The sequence below is a fragment of the Colobus angolensis genome, unplaced genomic scaffold (genome assembly GCF_000951035.1).
Source record: "Colobus angolensis palliatus isolate OR3802 unplaced genomic scaffold, Cang.pa_1.0 Scaffold9, whole genome shotgun sequence".
NCBI lineage: Eukaryota > Metazoa > Chordata > Mammalia > Primates > Cercopithecidae > Colobus > Colobus angolensis.
Window position 1 is genome coordinate 8,013,302 of NW_012122931.1, and position 20,914 is coordinate 8,034,215.

The 20,914-nt window shown below is 41.3% G+C and overlaps 1 protein-coding gene across 2 annotated transcripts in view; it reads right to left on the reverse strand.

Moving 5' to 3' along the window:
- Window positions 1–20,914, reverse strand: part of GARNL3 (GTPase activating Rap/RanGAP domain-like 3) — a 177,348-nt gene that overhangs the window by 124,714 nt on the left and 31,720 nt on the right. The window contains exons 1-2 of one of the 2 annotated variants that reach the window (XM_011931359.1): window positions 11,791–12,130; window positions 10,768–10,837 (exon numbers count right to left, since the gene is read on the reverse strand). In XM_011931359.1, coding sequence (XP_011786749.1) covers window positions 10,768–10,837; window positions 11,791–11,798 — 78 coding nt within the window. In that variant the 5' untranslated portion in view covers window positions 11,799–12,130. Of the gene's footprint in view, window positions 1–10,767; window positions 10,838–11,790; window positions 12,131–20,914 lie in introns of those variants that run through there. The other variant, XM_011931358.1, reaches the window with a different exon arrangement.

Genomic DNA, 20,914 nt, shown 5'->3' on the forward strand with positions numbered 1-20,914 from the left:
CCAAGAGAGAGGCTGATGAAGCCTCAAATTATCTTGGATCCTGCACCCCAGGGAAACTTGTTCCAAGTTGCCTGCCAAGGGGCAGTTAATAAGTTAAATAGGCTAGACTTTCCTCTGAGGGCCTAAAAGAAGAGAGCTCTTTTTTTTTTTTTTTTTGAGAGTGAGTCTGCTCTGTTGTCCAGCCTGAAGTGCAGTGGTGAGATCTCAGCTCACTGCAATCTCAGCCTCCCGGGTTCAAGTGATTCTCCCACCTCAGCCTCCTGAGTAGCTAGGACAACAGGCGCATGCCACCGTGCCTGGCTAATTTTTGTATTTTTAGTAGAGACGGGGTTTTACTGTGTTAGCCAGGATGGTCTCAATCTCCTGACCTCATGATCTGCTCGCCTTGGCCTCTCAAAGTGCTGGGATTACAGGCGTGAGCCACCGTGCCTGGCCACAAAGAGAGCTCTTAAAGTCCACAGCCCATGTGGGGAAAGGTTGGCAAAAACACCAAATTCCTCTTCAACAGCCCCAAAGAGGTGAAAGAGTGGTTTTCAAACTGTATGCATGTTCATGACACATGAATACTACAATTTTGAGGGAAGGCCTGCGTAAGTTCAGAAGAAAACATAGGTTCTGAAAAAAGTAACTTTGAGAAAACAAAATATATTCTATTGCTAAGAGCAGTACATAAAGGTATATTACATTATATATTTTAATCAAGTTTAAAATTTATTCCTGTTACAACAGATGACGTATATTGCTGAGCCTGGTCTTGCTTATCTGAAAATTGAGGCGGGCACATGACAAGCCATGATGCAGGGCAGAGAATGATCTGGTACAAGTAAGGTGCGCAAGGCAACGGCTGTTACCAAACAGACACCAAGAAAGTCTGCGTGTTTAGAAACTTAAGTGAATTTTGCCTCCTGAGTGTATGAAACCACAATCAAGGTAGAAAACTGCTCCACTCAATTTCCTTTGCTGAAGAGTTAACCAGGTAAGTGGTATGTTCACAGTTTGTATTTCTGGTTATATGAAAAATAAACTATTATACAGTAATCAAAATTTGGAAGTGTTTTTATATACATCAGGGGACCATATCCCATCAGTTGAAGACTACTGGAGTCAAAGAACAGCGACTCCCAGGATACCAGCATAAGGTTGAGGAGCCTCAGATTGTGAGCCAAGCCAAGGTGGCTGCAGGAGAGCAGCACAGAGGTGCAGAGAGACTTGCCCTGAGGAGGAGAGCCTTGAGTGGCACAGGAATGGGAGACTCCTGTGGCCTCTAGGGAGAGCATGAGGAAGTCAGGACTCAGAAAGGAGGGAGTGGGGTGCCTGTAACTCTGGTTTTGAAACTGGAGAGCATGCTGATGTCTGGTATCACTGAGGTGGCTCTTCCCAAGGTTGATTTTGTCTGGGACAATTTGGAGAAGTTGTCTGGTATTCTTATTACAGCATGTGTTTAGCTGGTGGATTTGTTACAATTTGTGCCCCAGCTATGCATGTCATTAACACAGCACTCGGAGCTCAAGATGGTCACCAAATGGCTGGTCAGGTGGTGTTAATTCTCCCCAAGTTTTGTTGATCCTAGAAAAATAGGTCATAAAACATACTGTATCAAAAAGTAGGGTAGGGAGGAGACAAGCGTCAAAGCTATTCTACAAACCAAAATTCTGTCAATGGAGGACAGAAGGATTATGCTGTTAAGGGCTAGATACAGAAACACTTTCATGTTTATGCTGTACTTTATTTTTTAGAAAGGATTTAAAAGCAGCTTACTTACATATATCTTACTTAAAGGATAAAATGAGACACTGAGCACACTCAGAACAAGGAAAAATCAAGTGTAGGTAAATAAACTGAAAACAAGAGAATGGGATGAGGATGTATGTTATAAAGTCCTTTAAGACTGTTAGAGGTAAGCCACAAATGGAGTTCTGAGCTTCCTAGGAGCCAATGCAAAGAGGAAAAGCCCTTTCATTTACAGGATTCCCACTGCTTACAAGGTTAACAACAAACCAGCTTCTCAGGAGAAGCATGGCACTTTTTGGTCCTGAGAAAAATTTTTTCTCATAGGTCTTTTTAAAGGAGACTCTGTATATGACAAACATAAAATTCTTAGCAGCATCCTACAAGCAACACACCACCAAGATCTGTCTGGCTGCTTCCCACTCTGTCCATCAATGCAGGTTAAAGGCATAATGCCATGGTACAAGTCAAGAAAAGCAAGTCTGAGAGGGGCCAACAAAGCTAGGCTGAGCGTTTGTGGCTAACTTATGGTTGGGCTTGATCTAGGAATTAAATTTAAACCATTTAAGGCATGGGCATATCTTTGGATAACTCCTTATGGACATTCTTAACAGCAAGGTTTTGTTAAGATTTGAAATTATATGTTGGAATGGAAACTTAAAGCAGAGCTACTTTATGCTTTTGATTAAGGACAGCGGTATTTGTTCTAACGATCAACCTAATTTTCTTAGGAAACACTCTATACACAGCAGGGCTTTAAGAGCATGGGCTTGCAGGCGAAGAGATTAAGCGCAGGGACTCTTGGAGGTAGACCTGGGTTTAAATGTCACTCCTGCTCCTTCCTAGCTGTGGGACCGCTCTGATATCATCAGTTAAATGGGAATCCATTTAATATTCACAAATGTCTTCTGAGCATCCACAGTGTGTGGCCTAATCAAATAATGCCTACCTCATATGGTTTTTTGTGGGGATTAAAAAAATAAATACATCTAAAGTATTCAACAGAGACTGGTACATGGTAAGCATTGAATAAAATGTTAAAACAAATAATAAAAATAATAAAATAATAACCAGAATATAAGACTTCTGATTCCATTCTAATGTATAAAAAGTAACGACTAAGGTCTCAAAATTCTACATCACAGAAAATGGTTACAATAATTTTGGCCTGAAAGAGTTTAAAAGTGAGCACTACCAATCACCAACAGAGGCAGTAAAAATATCAAAAAAGCACCAGCCATAGATTTAAAACATGTTAACTTGTGGGTGAATGTTCTAAGATATATGTTGTATCTGGAGGTATCCACAAGAGTTGACTGGGAGGCCGAGGCAGGTGGATCACAAGGTCAGGAGATCGAGACCATCCTGGCCAACATGGTGAAACCTATCTCTACTAAAAATACAAAAATTAGCCAAGTATTGTGGTGTGTGCCTGTAGTCCCAGCTACTCAGGAGGCTGAGGCAGGAGAATCACTTGAACCTGGGAGGCGGAGGTTGCAGGGAGCCAAGATCGAGCCACTGTACTCCAGCCTAGGGGACAGAGCAAGAAGACTCCTACACACACACACACACACACACACACACACACACAAAGGGTTGACCTGCTATGTGAGACAAAGATACAAACCGGATAAATTTTAAAGAACATCTGTCAAAATTATGATTTTAGCTATAGAATGCTGAATCGGTCTTGATGTTTTGATGTTCCTGAGGGAAATATGCTGGTACCCTCACTAATTTCTCAGTTTGCTAATACTAGATAGAATATAATTTCTCCCATAAAATGCCTTTGAAAGCAAAAACCCTACTTAACCTCGAGTAGAGCACAAAATTGAGTTGTGTTAGGGATGCTGGACAGGCAGTTAAATCACTCATTAGCAAAGCAGCGTCTTTCTGTACAACAGTCCCACAGGTATAATTCCAATCCATGCCTGAACAAAAATACAACTTACTACGTATCAGACTCCAAGAGTCCTCAGTCAAAACCTCAAATGTTAAAATCTGCAGATGCCAAGCAAGTTCATCATCAACCATTCTTTTGGTAGTTATTAGACAGTATAGCCAGATACCTTTTGAGGCTACCCTGAGTTCATGACAATGAAATCACGCTATCTGTATAGAGAAGCACTGATACATTTATTTCCTATATAGCAGGGGAGCATGCACGCAGTTCATCTAAATGCAGGTTTGAGTCATTAAGAAACAAGTTTAAAAAGGAATGGACAATATACTACCATGTTTTATCCCGACTTGAAATCACCAGCAGATCATTACTTACCCAGAAGTATTAAGATACAGGGTTTTATGAGAGTCAGCAGCTGGGCTGGGGAGGGGAGAGGTCTATATCCTGCCGATACCATTTATCATTGATACTGTATCAATTTCCTAGCCATCCAGTTTAAAGGCCAAAAAAAAGATCAATAAAAGCTACAAACAATCTTGTGCTTTTTCTGACAGATTTCAATATAAAGTGATGAAGAATGGTTGATGGTGTGATAGCTGTGTATTGCCCAGAATGCCGCCATGAGAGACATGACTTGCAATTCATCAGGAAGAAAAATGGTATACGCTTTAGATGAAATGCACTGCGAGCTAATGAGTCTAAGTATATTGGTTGAGAGGGGAATCAAAGAGGCTTGTTTTCTCTTTCCTTTATTTATTTTTGATGAGTTAGGCCACTCTCTAATTTCAATCAAACTGGATCATTCACTCATTCAATCAATAGTAACTAAGTAACTAATGCTAAGCATTGTGCTTGGTTCTAGAGATACAGTGGCAAATAAACATTATTCCTATTTTTAGGGAGTTCATAATCTATACCTTTATTTATGGTATTTTAAAAAGTTCAGAGATAAGGGAGTCCATCAGCAGAGGAAGAAATTTTCACTAAGTGCCTTTAGTTTGAGCTTTTAAATTATCACTATATGAAGGAATGTTAATGAACACGTTTGGGAGTTGCAGCTCAGTTCATGCTCTTCTTTGAAACTGACTTGTCTGTATCATCTCCAGAGAAAATCTGCCCTGTCCACAAGCATTGCTGAGGGAATGGGCCTCAAAAGCCATGTTTATAGTCCATGACACCACTACCCTGAGCACAAGTGTTTGAATCAGGGATAGATAACTGAACAAAGAGGAAACAATCCATAGTATTCTATTTGGAATTTGAAATTAGGATCCAAGAATGAAGAGACCACAGTGGCCAATAGAGCTGTAACCCATGTAAACCATGGGGACTGGGCTGGGGGCGGGCGGTGCGGGGGGGCAGAAATCACTTCAGTAATAAAAATAATTTATACGAACATAGTATGTGCCAGGCCCTGCGCCAGGTTCTAGAAATAAAACAATGAAGAAGACAGAGTAGTCAGTGGTAAATGAAATGAATATAGATTGTGATAAGCACTGCTAAGAAAACAAATAGGATGTTGAGTTAGAGAATAGCAGAGGAGGGAACTAACGTTCATGGGATGGTCAGGGGAGGCCCCTCTGAGAAGATGGTATTTAAGCTGAGATCAACCGTGAGAAGCCCCAAGAATCCATCAGTAAGAATGACTAGTAAGCACAGGGATCCTGGGATAGGGAAGAGCTCAGCATGTTCTAGAGACCAGGATAAAGGCCAGACATTTGAGGCACAGTGAGGAAATGGCATGAAAGAAGGTGAAAGAGAAAGGCAGGGTAGGGATCACATAGGTTCTTGTAGGGCTTGGTACATGGTCTGACCTTGAAGTACAATGAACAGCTGAAGAAACATTTTAAGAAGGAAAAGACATTGTGCACCTGTCAACATTTTAAAACATCATTCTGTCCTAAGGACAGACATACGGACCAATGAGATAGAAGGGAAGCCCAGAAACTAACCCTCACATCTATAGTCAATTGATTTCTGAGAAGGGTACCAGGCCATTCAATAGGGAAAGGACATTCTTTTCAACCAGTGGTGCTGGGAAAGCTGGATGTCCACATGCAAGAGAATATAGCTGGACTCTTACCTCACACCACATAGAAAAAACGAACTCAAAATGGCTCAAAGACATAAATGTAACAGCTAAAACCATAAAAGTCTTAGAAGAAAACATAGGGGAGAATCTTCTGGACATTGAATTTAGCAATAATTTCTTGGATATAACACTAAAAGCATAGACAACACAATAAATAATAAATTTTATTTCATCAAAATTAAAAACTTTTGTGCATCAAAGGCACTGTCAACAGAGTAAAAAAAAAAAAAAAAGCCACAGAATGGAAGAAAATTTTTGCAAATCATCTGATAAGGGACAAATAACCAGAATATAAAAAGAACTCCTAAAAATTGACAGCAAAACAAAACAAAACAAAACAAAAACCCAATTCAAGAATGAACAAATAATTTGAATAGTCATTACGCCAAAGAAGACATACAAACGGCCAGTAAGCACATGAAACGATGCTCAACATCACTAATCACTAGGGAAATGCAAATCAAAGCCACAATGAGAAACCACTTTGCACTATTACAATGACTATTATTTTAAAAATGGAAAATAACAGATGTTGGCAAGATTGTGGAGAAATTAGAAACTTTGTGCATTACTGGTGGAAATGTAAAATGGTACAGCCATGGTGGAAACAAGTTTGGCAGTTCATCAAAAAGCTAAAAACAGAATCACCTTATGATCCAGCAATTCCACTCCTAGTTAATATACTCCAAAGAATCAAAAGCAGGATTCCAATAGGTATCTGTACACCATTTTCATAGCAGCATTAATCTTAAGAGCTAAAATGCAGAAACAACTCATTAACAGATGAATCAGTAAACACGCTGGGTGCGGTGGCTCATGCCTGTAATTCCAGCACTTTGGGAGGCCAAGGCAGGAGGCTTGCTTGAGTCCAGGATTTCAAGACCAGCCTGGATAACATAGAGAGACCTTGTCTCCACTAAAAATAAAAAAAATTAGCCAGGTGTGGTGGCATGTGTCTGTAATACCAGCTACTTGGGAGGCTGAGGAAGGAGGATTACTCGAGTCCAAGAGGTCTAGGCTGCAGTGAGCCATGACTGTGCCACTGCACCCCAGCCTGTGTGACAAGGTGAGATCCTGTCTCACAAACAAACAAAACAGATAAATGGATAAACAAAATATGGTGTACCCACACAATGGAATATTATTCAGCTATAAAAAGGAATGAAATTCTGATATACACTATCACATGGATGAACCCTGAAAATATTATCCTAAGAGAAATAAAACCAGATACAAAAGAACAAATATTTCACGATTTCACTTACAGGAGGTATCTAGAATAGGCAAATTCAGAGACAGAAAGTAGAATAGAGGTTGCCTGGGGCTGGAAACCTCTGTTTTTAGCTTTTTGAGGAACTGCCAACTAGGAATACAGTGTTTAATTGATAAAGAGTTTCATTTTGGGATGATGGAAAACATTTTGAAAGTGCATAGCAGTGACGGTTGTACACCAAAATGAATCTATTTAATGCCCCTTGAACTGTACACTTAAAAATAGTTAAAATGGAAAAGTTTTATGTTGTGTCTGTTTTACCACAATAAAAAATAAACTAAAAAAGAAAACACCACTTTGGCTGCTGGGAAAAGTGAGCTGGAGAGAGGCAACTGTGCCATCAGAGGAAGCTGTTCTGCAGAGAGGAGAATGATACAGACACAGAGAAATGTAAAAAGAAAGCACATGGACCAGAGAGAAAGAAAAGAGTGGCTTGCTGGCTTTCCATCACATGAGGCGCAGCTGCTCTTCCCTTCCGTGAGATTCATCCATATCCTTTCAGTGAATTGCTTTATACTTGACCTAGAGTGAACAGATCTCTGTTCAGGAAACAATTCCTGGTTAAGGCAGGGACACAGCTGAGATCCAGATACAACACAGCCTGGGGACACAGTGTGACGCTACTGGTTTCTAAAGCGAAGGCTCCGTGAGAGCAGAAAAATGGTTTTGCTTCTCTCCCCTCACTCTTAGTGACTTGCACAGTGCCTGACACATGGACGACCCTCAATAAATATGTGTTGAAAGAATGCTAAGTAGCTCTCCCACGAGTCTGTCAAGATCTGGGTTTCCATCTTCTCATCACCAAACTAAGGCAGGATGGAAACCTAGAGAACTAAGCCCTAAGTCTTCTCTCATTACTGATATGAATGGCCAAGCTTCATTCTTCACAAGACTTGTGACTTGTTCAAGGTCAGGAGAAGTTCATACTAACATTTCAATTTTATATAATCTTAGGTGCCTTTCTGAAAAGTCTGAGTTCCAAGACGCCCAACACTTATTGGGTTCCCAACAATTTTCATCACACCAGGCGTAAGAAAAGTCAAACTCACTTTTTCATAAACCTACGACACATAATGGTTTGTAATTTAATAATACTCTGTTGTTCAGAAGTGAGAGGAAACATCACTCTCCTTTTAAAACACTGCAGTCAGAACTTCAAGAGATCCTCAGATAACAAGAGTGGAGCTCTGCTCATTTCACTTTTCCCAACTTTTCCAACCACCAGCACACGTCATTTTTAATATGGGAAAACAAGAAACGACCTAATTTTACAAAATTTACACAGATAATAATTTATCACTCTGTTGGCCTATCATATACCCATTAAAATATGACTCTGAAGACTATATGAGAAGATATTTAGAAAATACAGTATAAATGGAAAAAGAGGAATGCAAAATTAAATATATAATTTCATTATAACAATGTAAAAATGAAGTTTGTAGCTATAAGGACTGGAAGGTACCAAAAGGAGATGAAAACAGTTGCTGCAAGGTAAGATTATACATGGAATTTTAAAATATGTTTATATTTTATTTTATAATATTCTAAAAAGTCAACTACAAATACACATACACACAGTCATGGCCCCAGAGGAAAAATGTGAACAAATGGATTGAACAATGTTTGGTCGACTGGATACCTCATCAGGCCGAGGATAACTGATGACCTAGCTGAGGTCCTCTAGGGCAGAGCTTTTTAAAGTGTGATCCTGGGACCAGCAATATCAATATCAATCTGGGAACTTGTTAGAATTGGAAATTGTAGGTTAACCTCGGATCTACTGAATTTGAAACTCTGGGACTAGGGCCCAGCAATCTATGTTTTAATCAGCCTTCCAGAGAGTTCTGATGTCTGCTCAAGTTTGAGAACCACTGCTCTCAAGTACTTTTCCATTCCGATAGTCTGTGATTTCCCCACGTCTTTAAAGAGTCCATCTTTCACACCCATGTTTTCTCTCCCAAGTAGTATCGTCACTGTTTATAAGAGTTCCATATTACTTACTAGGCCAAGTCCAAAGTGTTCACCTGACAGTCAAGGCTCTACTTTGCTGCTGAATTTTGTCTTTATGTCTGCAGCTAGTTAACATAAACTGTGCTTATGTGCTAAGTACTTTATGTACATGATCTCATTTAATCCTCATAACAACCCTCTAAGATAGATAATAGAAATATCCCCATTTTATAGATGAGAAAACTGATGCCAAAGGAAGTCCAAGATCATACAATTAGTGAATGATGAAACAAGAATGACTTCAGAGCACATGTTCTTCAGCATGACTGAGGTTCAGAGAAGTAACCTAATTGGTCACAAAGATAAGTAATAGACCTGGTATAGGAACCCAGGCCTACCTGATTCCAAAGCTTGCTTGCTTTGTAATCACAAAGCTCTTTGCTAGGCAGGACCATTTGCTCACTGTCTTGGAACATGGCATTGCCAGGAATCACGCTGTTGGCTCATACCCACTGTCTATCCTCTCTGCCACCAACCCACATCCCACAGCTCTCCACAAGGCCTTCCATGGTGTGTCTCTGAGATCCCTGGCCAGAATGGATGCTTCCTCCCTTCTCTGAACCCCCGTGGTGCTCTACATGCATCTTTTTCACAGTATCAATTCCTACTCTGACTTATAGCTATGCACCTGCTCCTTCAGGGGAGGTGGTGGTCTAAGTGATGTGGTGTCACCAGTGACAGCAGGTGTTGACTGAATCAACTGAAGTATCTTTTATGTGGCTAAATTCATTCTTCAGATATTTTACATGTCCTATCTGCCCAGCCAGAGGAGAGTAAGCTCCTTAAGAACAAGGACCAAATCTTTTACTAATTTTATCTTTTCAAGAACACCCAGCTCCAGGCTAGGTACAGTCAAGTCTATAATATATGCTTGAGTTCAAGTAGAATGCCACTGGTACACAACTCCGGTATAAATTTTTCTACTACTTAAACTCTGCAAGGATGCAGCTTATATTTATAGGGGAAAATTGGGTACTATAGAAATAGATACAAGCAACTCATTTTTAATAAATAGAAATAGTAGACAACATCATTAATAGTGTTAAATAATAATCAATACAATTTTATGAGCACATTTCTTTTCTGAAAATTTGTTCAGATTTCCATATAACTGGAAAAAATCACATTCTATCTTTAAAAAATATTGAGACTATTATATGCTTTCATTATGGCTCTTTTAAAATGAAAACATACAATTTTTAAAAATCATAGCACAAACCCCAATGTCTCTCATTAAGGAAAATGTAGATATTTTCATTCCAAATATTGATCATCTATAATAGTCATTTATCTAGTCCAACCAATATGCTTTTAACAGGAAAAATAGCTCTCATAAATATTCTAACGCCTACCACATACCCAGAAAGCAAAGATACAGAAAATCAGAATATGTATTTCAATAATATTTAAACCTTGAAAACTAGATTTATAAACTTTTGGGAAAAAGATCATATATTAGCCAAATGCCACCTTTCTTAATTCATAAATTGTTTTATTTAATTATATACACAGAGAAAAATACCAAGCCATAACATATTTTTAACAAACTGGAAGACAAGATTAAAAGTATGTAACAATCAAAACAAATAAAGATGATCAAATTATCATAGCCTTTGTGTAGTTATTTATTCCAATCCAATCCTTACACTGTACCCACATGGTCTAACAGTAAATATACAACAAAAGATCTGATGAGCTTGGCGATCGTCTCTAAATCTAAATCAATGTACTACCACTGTACAGACAGCATAAACTTACCAGCTCCACAGATCCATAATGTTTCCTACTGAAATCCCCACGTCTACAGCCTAGGTCTTCCGAGACAGAGCTGGAACAAAAATGCTTCATCAGTATTATACATAGCGATGTGGCCACAAACCTTCTGCAAAAATCAACTACCATTTGCAAAAAGGGCTGCTATGGAATAGACTTGCAGTGCCCCGGCTCCTCACTGCAGGGGAGCCTCCTTGCAACAGACACAGTCCCCAGCAGCCATTGCAGAGCCTGGCTTTCATGAAGCCCTCAATAAAAAGCAAATGTCAGACTCATCCCTGGAAGTATAGGCAATGATTGAATTAAATATTTAGTCATTTGGAATCGATTGAAATTTCCAAGGCTACTGGTGGTTTATAATTTCATTTCTGTATAACCAGAGAGGAGAGAAGCCCTGCAGTAAACTTGAGGCAAGGGACAAAGCTGCTGAACCGGATCTTGCAATTATCTTTCGTTTAAGAGAGCCTCTTTGTCCCAAATATGCAACATAAAAATAACCAGCATTATTTAATGCTATATTTTAAGTAAGAGAAAGAAACTTCACAATCCTGGTAGGCTCCACCCCCTATCCCCCTTTAATTTAGGATTTTTATGTGGCAATATGAAAAAAAACCAGAACTAACAGAAAATCTAGTGTCCAAGTATTTTCAGCTTTTTACACAGCAGCAGCTACCCACCCCCAAAAAAGGCTTACATCAGATTTCAAAAATCACATGTTGTTGAAGGGCAATTAAAACAAGGGCAAAATTGTTACTACGTTTTCATCCTGAATGCACAGTTGCACACTCAAAAGGCACATATCTTATTAGTTAGTATATTTAGCACCCAAGCAATACTCATGAAATCACATGAGATCCACAAAATATAAACAGTTTTAATAAGTTTGGTTCTAATATGTCATGCAAATAACTCTACGATAACATAGAAAATAAAATTACATAGGAATAACATGTTTACTAGATTCAAAATATTTGGGATCTAACATGCAAAGAAAGGTGCATTTAGTACCTTTTCATCCTTCCTTAAACGGTAGGTTACATTTTCTAAATTACAGCCCTCTTGGCACATGCAGAAAGAGACTGACTCTGATGTTTAGCAAGCAGAGAACTGACTCTCTGCCAGGACACTGTTTGACAGGCTCCAAGAAAGACAGCATGAGAGAAATGAGATTAGAGAGTCTAATGGTATTCTGCTTCCACCATCTCACAGAGATGGCTGAATTAATCTTATATGAGAAATTTAACCTTTTGTAGTCCTCTCTCTCTTAGCTGAAAATCGGCAACAAATCAATGCATGCAGTTTGAAAGAGTGTTCCAGAAATTACCCAGGCTACATTCTTGCTTCTGGTGATAAGATTTTCTACCCAAAAATCTCCAAGAAAGAATAAAAACCTTCCCTCCACGGTCGATTCCAGTCTGTATTAAATATGTCCTCTACGCCCATTTTCTTAGCCCATTTTGAAAACCTTCCTGGAAGCTACTGCCATTGCCCTACATATCAGTCACCAAGCCCGCATTACTGGCCGCTCCAATGAGAGGAGTGCTGGTGGACTTGGACAGAGATCGGGCACAGAGCGGATGCCCAATGGCTGTTGACTAAATGCTCTGTCTGCCCAGAGTTCAACTCGACGCTTCAATTTCAGCCAGGCCCACTAGGAAATCAACAACAGCAACAGCTTCTAACATGAATAGCCAAGAACACGAAAAAAGTGAGGATATGGAGCACTGGGTCCTCCCTGTGCTGCCATCAGCTCTGCTGAAGGGGTTCTGAAACATGGTGCCAATTCCCTAACTTTACCAGCAGCCAGACACAAACACATAACCCTACATCCTAGACCCACCACCTTCCTTAGATGCCTCACAGAAGGAAAACAATGTCCTATGAAAACAACCAGGAAGTGAGCTATAAAGAGAATGTCCACTGTGTGTTGCCCTCCCTTCCCCCATATTACATTTCATTCAATATACCTCAGAGGGATGCTTGCTAATAGTGGGAACCAAGCTGACCTATACGGGCTGCATTTCTTGGGTTGTAGGAGGCACTCAAACCAGCCAGGTTAAAAAGACCTAGCCACTTCCCTCTTCCCTTCCTACGCTCTCTGGCCTCTAGGCCTCCAGCACAAGGGTTATGAGTAGAGTGGCTCACCCAGAGCTCCAAGGGGAGCTTTGTTCTCCTCCCAAGGCCCAGCGTCTGGCCTACTGCCTGGCACATGGTGGACATGCAGTAAATGCCTATTGCATTAATGAAGGTATTTGTATATCTTTTGAATCATACTAGCTAAAGACTGACAGCACCTCTTCTACCAGGGCAGGCTGCCCACTGCCACCCCCACTAATGAGCCATTATTATTCCCTGATGGTCATTATTCCCTCAATCCAGAGTCCTGGCCTATAAGGCAGCCACCGTTATGTGCATGCCAAAACCTGTCCTCCTTTTGTCTTGGGCTTGGATTACATTTTCCAGTCCCTCTTGCAGGATGTGTGGCCATGTGACTGAGCTCTGGCCAAGACAATATAGGCTGAAGTGATGGATATGCATCACTTCCAGCACATCCTCTGAAATGTGCCTGATCTCCTAGCCTGTGGCCAGCTGGACAGAGAGGCTGTAGAGACCTGCAGGAGGGCAGAGCTTCAATATGGAAAAACGTGGGTCTCTGATTGACCACAAGGAAGGCCACACCATGAAGAATGTCTGTATGGAAGGCTACACCACGAAAAACACCTGTACTAGAATATGATGTGAGCAAAATGTAAACATTTAGTTGTGTTAATCAGGTAGAATTTGAGTCTACCTGTTAAAGCTGCCGTTTTACCTGAACTAATACAGAAGTGCCACAGTAACAACAACCTAAAGTAGTAGGCAGGCAGCAGCCAGTGAGGAAACGGATCTCAGAGGCTGAAGAGATAGAAATCTGTATTAGATGGTAGCAAAATATTTGGTAAAACTTACACCTGCAGTCATTCAGAAGGTGGACCATGTACTCAGCAAGCCTGCAGCTCTAGGGAAAGTGGCTAGAAACAATCAGAGTGAAGGTGAGCACTGGCTCCTCTTGGCTGAACTTAACAAGGTTCTTCACAACGAAGAGACAAGCCCAGGAAAGAACTGGAGGGGTTTCAAGCAACGATAGACGAAAACAGAATGAATCGAGAGACCAAGCGCCTCATGGACTTGAGAAATCAGTTTCTGGATCCCAAACAATAACAGCTCTGGCCAAAGAAATATGGGTAGAAATGAGGGGCACCTCTACCAGACCCAGCCCATAAAAACTTCCCATGAAGGCCAGGCACCGTGGCTCATGCCTGTAATCCCAGCACTTTGGGAGGCTGAAGGGGGAGGATTACCTGAGGTCAGGAGTTCAAGACCAGCCTGACCAACATGGAGAAACCCTGTCTCTACTAAAAAAAAAATTACAAAATTAGCCAGGCATGGTGGTGCATGCCTGTAATCCCAGCTACTTGGGAGGCTGAAGCAGGAGAATCACTTGAACCCAGGAGGCGGAGGTTGCGATGAGCTGAGATTGCACCATTGCACTCCAGCCTGGGCAACAAGAGCAAAACTCCATCTCAAAAAAAAAAACCAAAAACCAAAAACCAAAAAACCTTCCCATGAATAATCCTTGGTCTCTTTCCTTATCTGCTAGCTTCACAGAGAGGACTCTGGGGCCCAAAAGGGATACAGCCACAATATGAAGGTGCTTGGGTCTTAAATGACCACATAGAAGATTTTAACCAGGAGCAGCTTCACTGGACTCTGATATGAGTGAGCAATAACTTTTATTGCCTTAAGTCACTAGGAGTCAGGGTTTACCTGTTACATTAGGTAATTTTATCTTAGTCGATACAGCTCTAATAGAAAGTAGTGTAAGAATAAGGTCCACAAACAGGGTTTGTCAGAGGGCTGGTGGGCCAGGATGACTCTAGATCAGGGGTTGGCAAACTACAGCCCAATTCAGCCCACTGCTTGTTTTTGAAAACAAAGTTTTATTGAAACATAGCCATGCCCAGTGGTTATGAACTGTCTATGGTTACTTTTGGATTACAACAGCGCCGAGTTGAATTGCTCCAACAGACACCCATATGACCCACAAAGCCCAAACTATTTACAAACTGACCCTTTAAAGAAAAAGTTTGCCAACCCCTGTAGTACAGCCTCCTGAATCCCTACTGTTGGTTTTAGGCCTACCCAGAAACTCATTAGTGTGTCAGTGAAAAAAATTCTGACACCATGTCAGAGGACATGTTGCTCAGACTAGAGTCTGAGCTTTGCAAAAATGCAGATTCCCTGGCCCTATTCTGAGAGGTTGTAAGTCAGTTAATCTGTGATTTTAACAAGCAGCCAGGGGAATCCTAATATAGGTGGTCCACAAACAATGCTTTGAAACATACTCCTTTTCCAGATGACTCAGGAATCCTGGGAAACCTGTTAACCATTCTGCAGCACTCTTTATAAGGAAGGATAAGGCCTTAATCCAGGTTTCTATCCATGGGAGGAGATGCAATGTAGTCCCTCAAAGCATGCACTTCAGTCACAGATATGGGTTCTCAACCTCTCTGGGCATTAGTTCCTTCATCTGTACAATGCAATTGAAAATATCATCTACTTAGCAGGGTTATAAAGAATAAACAGGAAAAAGCAGACAAGGTTCTAAGCACAATGTCTGTTGCCCAAGCTTGAGTGCAGTGGTTTAATTATAGCTCACTGCAGGCTTGAACTCCTGGGTTCAAGCGATCCTCCTATCTTAGCCTCTTGAGTAGATGGGACTACATGCCTGGTTAATTTTTAAAATATTTTTTTGTAGAGATGGTGGGGGGGGGCGTCTCACAATGTTTCCAGGGCTGGTCTCAAACTCTGGCCTCAAGTGATCCTCCCACTTCAGTTTCCCAAAGTGCTGGGATTACAGCTATGAGCCACCACATCCAGCCAGCTCTTATGAGTAATATGAATGCCTCTCGGGTTTTTAGAAAGTTGGCATAAGTGGTTACTAACTTTTAAAATAATTTTAAATAAAATGCTTTGCCTCTTATCCCTAGGTAGCAGTAAGGGAGACCCAGGGCCAAGCAGCAGGCTTCCCTGGGCAGCGCTGAGGGTGGCATCATGCTTCAGCACTACATCTCCTCCCTAAAAGCGTTGGCCTAGCAGTTTGACCTCACCTAGAAAATACCTGGGACCCACTGTTGCCATGACAGGGGAAGAGACTTTGAAACCTGGCTAGAGGAAGTGACCTGAAGTACCAAAAAGAACTTCAAGTTTCTCACAGGCATCGTGGTCCAGGCTCTAAATATAAACCCTCCTGCTTTGGCAATTTAACGTGTGAGGATGCTGAATCACACTTCGCAGGCATGAACAGAGCTGAGGACCTCCATGCTAAATCTCTAAATATGGCCTGGGATGAGAGCAAAGATTTCCAGCTCCACGTAGAAACTAGACAGATTTCCACGATGTAAGTCACATTCCTGGAAAGCAGGACAACCTCCTCCAAAGAGTCAAGAGTTGTTAAAACTGATAAGGAAAGAAAAGGGAGTCAGCCAGCCCCCAAGGGGAAGCCAAACTCAGTGATCCAGGTCATCACTCAACTGACCCTGAGATTAGTGCTGACCTCACAACAGACCCCACAAGGCCAGGCCTCAGCAGTGTCCAGGCCTGGTGGAAGAGTCACGGCCAACAGCGACAAGGGAGACTCTTCTAGATCAGTAAAGAGAATTTGTGAGAAGTAACAGGCAGTTGTTCAGAAGCCTACCAACAGTCAGGAGCTCTAGGAAAAGGCCTCAGCCACTGCCCCACAATAGGCAGACAGTAAGAAACAGATGGAAGGGATTCTCCTTACTGAGGGACAGAGAAGCTAAACCATGTGCCAGACTGTAGGTTTAGGCTTGTAGGGAACCCAGGGCCTCCTAACAACAGGTGCTAGAATAGCTTCTTGCACAGAAGGGACCAGCTGTCTCTCCTCCTGAAGATAAGTAAAGTGCCACAGAAAAGCAGGGATGTGATGACATTAATTTCTTTTCTTTTTTTCTTTTGAGATAGGGTCTCACTCTGTTGCCCAGGCTGGAGTGCAGTGGCAGCATGACAGCTCACTGCAGGCTCGAACTCCCAGGTTCAAGCAAACCTCCCACCCTAGCCTCTCAAGTAGCTGGGACTACAGGCACGCACCACCACACCTGGCTAATTTTCATATTTTTGTAGAGATAGGATTTCGCCATGCTGTCCAGGTTGCTCTCAAACTCCTGGCCTCAAGCAATCCATCTGCCTCAGCCTCCCAAAGTGTTGAGATTACAAGTGTGAGCCACTGCACCTGGCCCACATTAACTTCTAATAATGAAATGGAACAATTCTGTCCTCTTGAAGGCCTTTGAGACATAGGAAGTAGGAAGTAAGCAGAAAGATTTCCAAAGCAAAAGGGGACCCAGGAAATCAGGGCACTTTGATTCTTCTAACTCTCCAGATGGTTCCCTGCTCCCCTGTTGTGTTTCTGGGGGTACAATACCATGTGTTCCTTGTACCAGGATCTAAAGTTTACCATCCCTTAGCAAGATCCACCAACCATAAAGTGGTTAGATACTCCTGGATTTGAATTTCAGCTCCATCACACACGACCACTGTGACCTCAGACAAGTTACTTATCCTCTCTGAGCCTGTTTCCTTATTGCAACGGGGGGTTAAAACAGTATCTGTCTCCATGGGAGGACTGAAAGAGATCATATGGCACACAGTAGTCATTAAATAAATGCCAGTTATTCTAACTGTCATGGATCTTACCTGTCTTGGCCATCACCATGCTCTGATGCACCTTATAGAGTTCCTGGTTCATAACAGGGCACTTGATAAATATTTGTTGAATAAATTAATTCTGAATAAATTACTACATTTGCCCTACTTGAATACAGGTGGGTTCCTTCCCCTTTCTGTTCTCCCTGCACCCCCCACCAACTGCCAGTACACATTCTCAGACATACTTGCAAGTACATTTGAAGTTATTGTTTACCGTTTTTCAGTCATCCTTCTCATTCTACTTCTCTTTTCTCTAATTTTGGAAAGCACACCTCCTACAGAATCAGTGTGTCCACTAAGTTTCTGAGGCAGACATGTGCCCCTGAAATTTATGTGGTTCACTAACATTAATAAAGTCTTGTGGCAATTCACTGCAAGATTCCTTTCAATAATGATCTCTATCAGTGCCTTTACTATTGTATCTCTAAAATAAAAAATAGTAACCATACCAAATGCTGGCAAGGAAATAGAGAAGCTGGACCAGTCATCCATGGCAGGTGGGACTATAAAATTTTAAGCTAAGCCTCTTCGGAACAGTTTGGCAGTTTCTTATAAGTGAAATATGCAGTTACCATGTGACCCAGCAATTGCACTCTTGGGCATTTATCCCAGAAAAATGAAAATGTATGGTGAACACCCTGCACAAAAATGTTCAAAGCAGCTTTATTGATAACAGCCAAAAACTGGAAACCACCTAGATGTCCTTCAAAGGGCAAACAGTCAAACAAACTGTGGTACCTCCACACCGCAGAATATTACTGAGCAATTAAAAGGAACAAACTATTGATGTATGCAACAACTTGGATGAATCTCCATGGAACCATGCTGAATGGAAAATGTCAATCCCAAAAGGTTACAAATTGTATGATTCATTCTTGAAATGACTGAGTTATAGAGGGAGGTTGGAGGGAGGTGTGGTTATAAAAGGGCAACATAAGATAGCCTTTGGGGATGGAACTGCTCTGTATTTGTCTGTGAATACAGGTAGATACAGGAACCTACACATGCAATTAAACTGCATGTAAAACTGGGCAAATCTAAACATCAGTGGAAGGTATCAATGTCAATTTCCTGCTTGCAATACAGTACTGTAGTTACTATAGTTACACAAGATGCTGCCCCTGAGGGAAACCTGGTAAAGGGTACATGAGATGTCTCTGTGTTATTTCTTACCACTGCATACAAATCTGTAATTATCTCAAAATAAAAAGTTTAATTTAAAATACTGTATCTGAGTTTCACTCACTTAAAAAAAAGGTTACTGAATACCTACAAGGTACCAGGCACTGTGCCAGGTGCTAAACCTGAGATATGTGGTCCCTGCTCTCATACAGCTTACAGTGCAGTGGGAAAGAAAGATACAAAGTACACAGGACTTCACAGGAACAAAAATATTGTGCAAGCAAAGCACAATATGTATATAGCAAATCTGGCAAACTGTAAAACAGCCTCTTTTTATCCCCTTCGTCAGTAGCATATGCAGTCTTCGGGTGTGGGTGCCCACAGCAGAAGCCGGGGAGGTCTGTCACACTCTTCTCAGCTCAAGACCCATCATCCAGAAACCTGGGAAACATTACCAACTAAGTGGTTCCTGTGAAGTACGATGTCTGCACACCTGCTCCCTCCTTTCTTAACTCTTCAGTGACAGCGACCTTGGCTTCTCTTTTCCTGTAAGGTCAAGACTTGAGGGTTTTCCAGCCCAGAGTATAATTTAGTTTGGGAAACAACACTTCACATGGGATCTATAAATGCATGACCAAATTGTATTAAACGGAAACTTAATATAAAGAAAATAATTCAGTAGACAACATATGTTGTGGCATACCTCCCTTAACCACCTGCAGATCTACTTCTTTGGGGAAATCCCTCGAAAATCTGTCTCTCCAGGTTCATAAGGTTTCCCCAATGGGATTCACAAGATCTACCCCCAGCTGTGCCCAGACCCTGAAGGGATGCCTACTATTTGGAACAGGTGTTTCTGCACAGTCCCTAGGTAGCAAGATTCCTAGAGAACACCAAGGTCATTGTGATTTTGCTGCTCAGTGTGGTCTTTTGATATGAGCTGGTGAGAAATACAGTGTCCCAGGACCCACCCCAGACCTAAGAAACAGAATCAGCATTTTAACAAGATTTCCCTGGGATTCATATGCACACTGAAATCTGAGAAGCACTGATTCCAGCTCTTGGTTCTCAAACCTAGCTATGTATCAGAATCACCTGGAATTTTGTCTCTAACTCTTGTTTTATTATGAAATATTTCAAGATACAGTATAATGAAGAATAATATAATGAACATTACAGATATAAAACTCCTGTGTACCTCTCCCTGACCCCGTTTTCATCTCTCCCTCCCCTGAAACAATCACTAATTGGGCTTATACTTCCTGCTCATAGTTTTATATTTATACTATGTACTTACTCACTTCCAATATACTGCATTGTTTAGCATGTTTTAAAAATTTACACAAGTAAATACTATATAGCATGCATATCTTCCTGCAACTAACTCCTCTGGCTGAAGAATTTGCTCTTGAGATTTGTTCATGGTGATGCCTGTAGCTCTAACCCACCCACTTTAACTGCTATATGATACCCTGCTGCATCAATGTCCTCCTACTGTTGGGACATTTTGGTTGTTTCCAATGTTTAAATAACACTGTAAAGAACATCCTTTTACATACCACCTTGAATACCAGTGCAATCATATCCCTAGATTCCATACCCGGGAGAGAAGTTGCAAGGTCATGATGTGTGCACTGTTATTTTTTCTACATAGTGTCACATTTGCTTTCCAAAGTGAGTGTGCCACTTTACCCTCTCATGAGCAGCATATGCATTCTAGTTGCTCCACGGTCTAGCTAACACTTGGGATTATCGGACATTAGTTTTTGCCAGTCTGAGGAATATGAAACGATGTCTCACTGAGGTACGGCTTTAATTTGCATTCCTCTGATAGCTCAAGAGCTTGAACATCTTTTTCTTTGCTTATCGGCCTTTTGGGCTACGTTTTTCATGGTTTGCCTCTTCCAAATCTTTTGCCCCCTCCTTTTTTGTATGTTGTTGGTGTTTTTCCAATTAATTGGTAGATTTTTTTTTTTTTTTTTCTGAGACAGAATCTCGCTGTGTCACCCATGCTGGAGTGCAGTGGCGTGATCTTGGCTCATTGTAACCTCTCCCTCCCGGGTTCAAGCGATTCTCCTGCCTCAGCCTCCCAAGTGGCTGGGATTATAGGCACACGCCACCACATCTGGTTAATTTTTGTATTTTTAGTAGAGACGGGGTTTCACCATGTTGGCCAGGCTGATCTCAAACTCCTGATCTCAAGTGATCTGCCTGCCTCAGCCTCCCAAAGTGCTGGGATTAC